The sequence below is a fragment of the Schistocerca americana genome, chromosome 1, assembly GCF_021461395.2.
Source record: "Schistocerca americana isolate TAMUIC-IGC-003095 chromosome 1, iqSchAmer2.1, whole genome shotgun sequence".
NCBI lineage: Eukaryota > Metazoa > Arthropoda > Insecta > Orthoptera > Acrididae > Schistocerca > Schistocerca americana.
In genome coordinates, this window is record NC_060119.1 from 739,493,024 (window position 1) to 739,500,639 (window position 7,616).

At 42.4% G+C, this 7,616-nt stretch overlaps 1 protein-coding gene across 1 annotated transcript in view; it reads left to right on the top strand.

Annotated features, from left to right (window-relative positions):
• LOC124593953 (lipopolysaccharide-induced tumor necrosis factor-alpha factor homolog) overlaps nucleotides 1-5,062 on the top strand; it is a 376,268-nt gene extending 371,206 nt beyond the window's left edge. The window contains exon 6 of the mRNA XM_047132304.1: nucleotides 4,960-5,062. Coding sequence (XP_046988260.1) covers nucleotides 4,960-5,062 — 103 coding nt within the window. The remainder of the gene's footprint in view (nucleotides 1-4,959) is intronic.
• The last annotated feature ends 2,554 nt before the right edge of the window (nucleotides 5,063-7,616 follow it).

A 7,616-nucleotide genomic window follows, 5' to 3' on the forward strand; every position in this document is an offset into this window, starting at 1 on the left:
CTAAAAACTAAAAGTGCAAAAAAAAAATGGTTCAAATATCTCTGAGCACTATGGGACTCAACTGCTGTGGTCATAAGTCCCCTAGAACTTAGAACTACTTAAACCTAACTAACCTAAGGACATCACACACATCCATGCCTGATGCAGGATTCGAACCTGCGACCGTAGCGGTCGTGTGGTTCCAGACTGTAGCGCCTATAACCGCTCGGCCACTCCGGCCGGCAAAGTGCAGTATATTAGAATGTCAATGGTGTCTGTTGCAGGATTCTAGTGCGAGTCGTTTACGAAATATCGTGGTAGCACACTGTGCGTACACTAGTTACGTGGATTCTGACTAGTGACGAGACAACTGACCATCAAAGGTTGTGTTCAAAATGAACACGCTTCCAGCCTGGTCTGGAACGTCTGCTGCACACGTGCTAGCAGTTCAGAAGAGATGTCTGAGCAGGCTGCAGTATTATGTCGTTGCATGTCATCAGGTGAAGTCTAGTTCCGTAGGACCAAAGGGAGGAGCTTATCGCCGTGGCCATGGACCGCGTTAGTATCTGAAATTACAACAGAAAAATAACAGATAGAATGAAATGTTTATGAATGCTAGAAAGAGAAGCTATAAGTTTATATAAACGCAATCAACAATATAACACAAGAGTCAGCTTAATTTTTCAGGGGACCCTTCTACAGAATAGAGTGAGTGGCCCATGAGGAAACTCCTCAGTTTAAATTTGAAAGGGCGTGGATTACTGCCAAGATATTTGAATAATTGTAGTATATTGATGAAAATTAATGCAGCAGTATACTGCACGCCTTTCTGCACAAGAGTCAACGAAGTGCGGTCCAAATTCTGATTCGATTTCTGCCTAGTATTAACTGAGTGAAAGCTGCTAATTCATGGGAATAAGCTGATATTGTTGTCAAAAACCACGTTAAAGAATACATATACTAAGAGGCCAATCTCAGAATACCCAGAGTAATGAACAGGGATCGACAAGAGAGTGGCGAACTTACACCACTTACTGCCTGTACCGCCCGTTTCTGAGCCAAAATTATCCTTTGACAATGGGAAGAGTTACCCCAAAATATAATACCATACATCATAAGCAAACGAAAACAAGCAAAGTAGATTACTTTTCGTGTCGAATTATCACTTACTTCAGATACTGTTCTAATGGTAAAAATTGCAGTATTAAGTCATTGGACAAGGTCCTGAATATGGGCTTTCCACGACAGTTTACTATATCTGAACACCTAGAAATTTGAACTGTTCAGGCTCACTAATCATGTGCCCATTCTGTGTGACTAAAATGTCAGCTTTGGCTGAATTGTGTGTTAGAAACTGTAAAGACTGAGTCTACTGTGATTTAACGTTAGTTTATTTTATACAGACCATGAACTTATGTCTTAAACTGCACTATTTGAAACAGTGCCAGGGTTGCACACAACATCCTCTACTACCAAGCTAGTGTCATGATTAAACAGAAATATTTTGGAAACACCTGTAACACTAAAAGGCCCTAATATCGGTCCCTGGAGCACCCCTCATTTAACCGTACTCTACTCCGACCCCACATCATAGCCATTCTCAATAATGTGGGGAATGACCATTTGCTGTCTGCTCTTAAAGTAAGAGGTGAACCAGTTGTGAACTCCTCCCCGTATTCTATAGTGGTCCACCCTCTGGAACGGTATTTTGTGATCGACACTATCAAACGTTTCAGTTAAATCAAAAAAGATGTCTATGAAACTCTTTTTAAAATGCATCCAGTAAATCACAGAGAAAAGTGAATACAGGATTTTCAGTTGTAGTTGGATTCCCAATGCAGACAGCATCTTTCAGCTTCACCCACAGAAAAAAATTTACATGCATCAAATCTTGGGAAGGAGCTGGGCAAGGTCCAGGTACCCTATATCCAATCAAACGATTTCGAAACTAGATTAAAACTGTGTGCCGGACCGAGACTCGAACTCGGGACCTTTGGCTTTCGCGGGCAAGTGATCTACCAACTGAGCTACCCAAGCACGTTTCACGCCCCTTCCTCACAGCTTTACTTCTGCCAGTACCTCGTCTCCTTCATTCCAAACTTAACAGAAGCTCTCCTGCGAACCTGCCAGAGCACTTGCCCGCGAAAGGCGAAGGTCCTGAGTTCGAATCTCGGTCTAGCACACAGTTTTAATCTGCCAGGAAGTTTCATATCAGCGCACACTCCGCTGCAGAGTGAAAATCTCATTCTGGATTTGGAAACTGTTCGTGATGACGTGCTGTAGTTTCCTCCTAGGCTACGAGGGAACATGTTCTAGCGTCCGTGGAAGATAATCTGTTATGAGGCTGCGACACTTGTGAATATCGAGATTTCCGTCTATGAAAAACTGGCCTATGAACTGATGGTTCAATATCCCACACCACACGCTTACATTCCGTGGACGCTGACGTTCCACCTGCCAATGAAGATTGTCAGCAGACCAATAGTGTAAGTCTCGGCGGTTTATCCGGCCATGATTGGTAAATGTGGCTTCACCAGTAAACAAGATACTTGATACATCTGGAGTATCCTATCTTATCACCCACGTACAGACGTTAACACGATTCTCATAATCGTTTCCAAGCAGCTCTTGATGGAGAGAGATGTGATAGGAATGGAGAATGCGTAGTACACTTGGCTGACATGCGCCACTTCCTCGTACGACTGTGCAGGAGCTAACATGCAAATCAACTGCAACAGCAGCAAGTTACTGTTACGTTGTGCAGGTGTTACGCTACCATTTTCACGTAACTGTTGAAGAGGCTGATAAATAATTCCCTAGACGGTTGATGTCTGTTGGGATATCTTCCCTCATACACCATACAAAAACCAACTGCATTCTTCCTACACCCCCCCCCCCCCCCCCAAAGCATGTCGGCTTTTTCTGCACTGGTGAATCCTATCATCCACTCACTATTTACTGCTTGGACTGTCAAATTGCAGTGCACCGAGGAACACACGAAAACACTCTAGGCACTCACGACAACATCGTACCTAGCAACTATGCAAGTTAAACGGTACAAACAAGTGTTGGTGTGGAAACTTTACAAAATAAACGACTTTCTCTAGAATCTTGCAACAAACGCCACTACTTTTAATTTTTTAGTGTCAGTAGGCATTGTTCCATTTAAGAAAGCGTATGTTTGCACAAGAAATATGGTTTCAAAGTATTATTGCATTCTGTTTATTGGCTAACAATACGAGCCCATGACTACAAATCCATTTTGTGAAAACCGCACTTCAATAGCCCTTTTCATTTCCGTATGGAGATACGCTATGTGATCGAAAGTATCCGGACACCTGGCTGAAAATTACTTATAAGTTCGTGGCGCCCTCCATCGGTAATACTGAAATCCAATATGGTATTGTCCCTCCCTTAGCCTTGACGACAGCTTCCGCTCTCGGAGGCATACATTCAGTCTGGTGCTGGAAGGTTTCTTGGGGAATGCCAGCCCATTCTTCACGGAGTACTGCACTGAGGAGTGGTATCGATGTCATTTGGTGAAACTGGCATGAAATCAGCGTTCCATAACATCCCAAAGGTCTTGTATAGGATTCAGACCCGGACTCTGTGCAGTCCCGTCCACTACAGGGATGTTGTTGTCGTGTAACGACTCCGCCACAGGGCGTGGATTATGAACAGGTGCTCGGTCGTATTGGAAGATGCAGTCGCCATCCCCGACTTGCTCTTCAGCAGTGGGAAGCAAGAAGGTGCTTAAAACATCAATGTAGGCCTGTGCTGTGATAGTGTCACCCAAAACAACAAGGGTTGCAAGCTCCCTCCACGAAAAACACGACCACACCATAACACCACCGTCCCCGAATTTTACTGTTGGCACTACACACTCTGGCAGATGACGTTCACCCGGCATTCGCCGTACGCACACCCTGCCATCGGATCGCCACGTAGTGTACCGTGATTCGTCACTCCACATAACGTTTTACGACTGTTCAATCGTCCAATGTTGACGCTTTTTACACCAAGCGAGGCGTCGTTTGGCATTTACTGGCTTGATGTGTGGCTTATGAGCAGCCGCTCGACCATGAAATCAAAGTTTTCTCACCTCCTGCCTAACTGTCATAGTACTTGCAGTGGATCGTGATGCAGTCTGGAATTCCTATGTGATGGTCTGGATAGACGTTTGCCTTTTACACTTTACGGCCCTCTTCAACTGTCGGCGCTCTCTGTCAGTCAACAGACGAGGTCGGCCTGTACGCTCTTGTGCTGTACGTGTCCCTTCAAGTTTCCACTTCACTGTCACATCGGATACAGTGGACCTAGGGATGTTTAGGAGTGTGGAAATCTCGCGTACGGATGTATGACACAAGTGACACCCAATCGCCTGACCACGTTCGAAGTCCGTGAGTTCCGCGTAGCGCTCCATTCTGCTCTCACGATGTCTAATGACATTGAGGTCGCTGATATGGAGTACCTGGCCTGGCAGGAGGTGATAGCACAGTGCACCTAATATGAAAAACGTATTTTTGGGGGTGTCCGGATACTTTTGATCACACAGTGTATGTCGCGGTTCAACTTGACGCAAATGTCAGCAGACTTGATCTAGAAAAACTTAAGTTGCATAACATTTACCGCTATCTTTGAACACTGACAGGCATAGCAGTCGTTAAGTGTTTCGGATTACATGTTCACTACAAGTACAACATTATGCGATTTCATGTAAGTGTCGCTGTCTGAGTATTTCCTTTCGTTCGTCATAACCTACAGATTTATTGTCCATTGTAGCTGCTTCTGCGCTAACAGTGTTTTTATAACAGTCATGCACATGTAATATGAATGGTTCAGTATCTCGATACTGTATTCGTACCTCTGATAAAGCTGTGTGTTCTTCTCTGTAGAAAAACACAGTATATTCATATAATAACTTTCTCTATCTTTGCTCACTTATCTTAATGTACTGATTATGGTGCATTTCTGTTTCAGAGGCCTGTGTTGCATGTGGATTCCTTACTGTATGGACAGCTGCAAAAGCAAGATACATTATTGCCCTAACTGTGGTGCTTATATTGGCACGTATGACAAATGATGTGTTCGTGATAACACAAAATATGTAAAATTTTTATTAATTATTGTTACAGAAACGCACGAATTTGGTGTTTATGACACTGCAATTGCATGGCCGTAAATAAATATTTATTGTTTGCAAATTCTTAGTGAGCCACTCGTCAGTCAACATTTCCCTTCTAAAGCTACTATAAAGCAACCAGAAACAGAGGGTGAAACTATCGCAATAAATGATCATATACTAACGATTTTCCTAATCTATAGAAATATTTGTGACAGCCACAGAGATTTCCGAAATCTTTAGTTATTCACGCTCATTCAGAATCTGTATTAGCATCATCAATATACTCAAAATATTTTTACGCAGTCACTGTCATGTAAAAAAAGTTTAATTTCTAAAGAGAGTGTTGTCATATTACGAGTCTGCTTATGCAATTAAAACCAGTGTTTCATATTCGAAGCTTATATTGTGAAGCCAACACTGCTAAAAATACAGATTGCGTTTAATTTTTGTAACTACATTCGCGCACTGAATTGATCCGATGATCTCTTTTGCATTTCATTTCGGGAAATTGTCTATTTTATGTCATAATGAAAAATAAATCCACCAGAGGTGAAATGGTGAGTACTTTGATACAGGAAACTAAAAGATGTTAAGATGGATTCTTACGAACTTGTGGTCACATTGCAAATAAATTTCCAAATAGTATGTACTGACACTACAAACGAACATGACAGTTACAGCATAGATAATACACGTGGAGAGTAAAATAAGAACTGTGTGCTTGGAGTCTTTTGTGGTGGCATGTCTGAATAAAATCTTCTCGGTTTCCAAGCCATATCAGTTCGACTGATATTCTTGAGCTATCGATGGCTATCTCCGCCATCTTCGTCAGTAGTAAAACCTCTGACTGCCGGGGCTGATTTTTCTTCTTTGATGTTATTTTATCCTCCTCCCCCTCCCCTCGCGAACTATATGGGCGAGGGGGTGGGCTGTCAGTGGTACAGGCAACTGGGTCTTCAGCCATTGGACAAAAGGAAAGTAAAGTAGACGAAAAAACAAGGAACAGGTAGCGGATATATATACACTGAATTTAAAACTTAAAGGCGAAAACTGAAATGGATCATTGGAGAAATACGATGGATGACATTTTGCACTGGTGGTTAAAAACAGTAATAATAAAACGTACAATGAAATACAATAAGTGCACATTTAAACATGTTGCTGAAAATACTTTCCTGTCACTAGAAACTGGAAGGACATGCCATGGTATAGGAAGTCAGTTGTTGAAGGGGGAAAAGTTGGTCGGTGAAGAGATAGGACTGTGGTATAAGGTGGACGACTATAGTTCAATTCTTTTATCTTGGCGGTTCGCGCATGCCCGCCCAGACACGGGAGATTGCTGCGTTGCCAGTTGTACGCACCAAGAGAACAGTGCCATAGTATAGTTTGCAAACTGAGTCGAAACAAGGCCCCCGGAGTAGACAACATTCCATTGGAACTACTGACGGCCTTGGGAGAGCCAGTCCTGACAAAACTCTACCATCTGGTGAGCAAGATGTATGAAACAGGCGAAATTCCCTCAGACTTCAAGAAGAATATAATAATTCCAATTCCAAAGAAAGCAGGTGTTGACAGATGTGAAAATTACCGAACTATCAGTTTAATAAGTCACGGCTGCAAAATACTAACGGGAATTCTTTACAGACGAATGGAAAAACTGGTAGAAGCCGACCTCGGGGAAGATCAGTTTGGATTCTGTAGAAATGTTGGAACACGTGAGGCAATACTGACCCTACGACTTATCTTAGAAGAAAGATTAAGGAAAGGAAAACGTACATTTCTAGCATTTGTAGACTTAGAGAACGCTTTTGACAATCTTGACTGGAATACTCTCTTTCAAACTCTGAAGGTGGCAGGGGTAAAATACAGGGAGCGAAAGGCTATTTACAATTTGTATAGAAACCAGATGACTGTTATAAGAGTCGAGGGACATGAAAGGGAAGCAGTGGTTGGGAAGGGAGTGGGACAGGGTTGTAGCCTCTCCCCGATGCTATTCAATCTGGATACTGAGCAAGCAGTAAAGGAAAGAAAAGAAAAGTTCGGAGTAGGAATTAAAATCCATGGAGAAGAAATAAAAACTTTGAGGTTCGCCGATGACATTGTAATTCTGTCAGAGACAGCAAAGGACTTGGAAGAGCAGTTGAACGGAAAGGAAGGAGGATATAAGATGAACATCAACAAAAGCAAAACGGGGATAATGGAATGTAGTCGAATTAAGTCGGGTGATGCTGAGGGAATTAGATTAGGAAATGAGATGCTTAAAGTAGTAAATGAGTTTTGCTATTCGGGGAGCAAAATAACTGATGATGGTCGAAGTAGAGAGGATAAAATGTAGACTGGCAATGACAAGGAAAGCGTTTCTGAAGAAGAGAAATTTGTAAACATCGAATATAGATTTAAGTGTCAGGAAGTCGTTTCTGAAAGTATATGTATGGAGTGTAGCCATGTATGGAAGTGAAACATGGACGATAAATAGTTTAGACAAGAAGAGATTAGAAGCTTTCGAAATGTG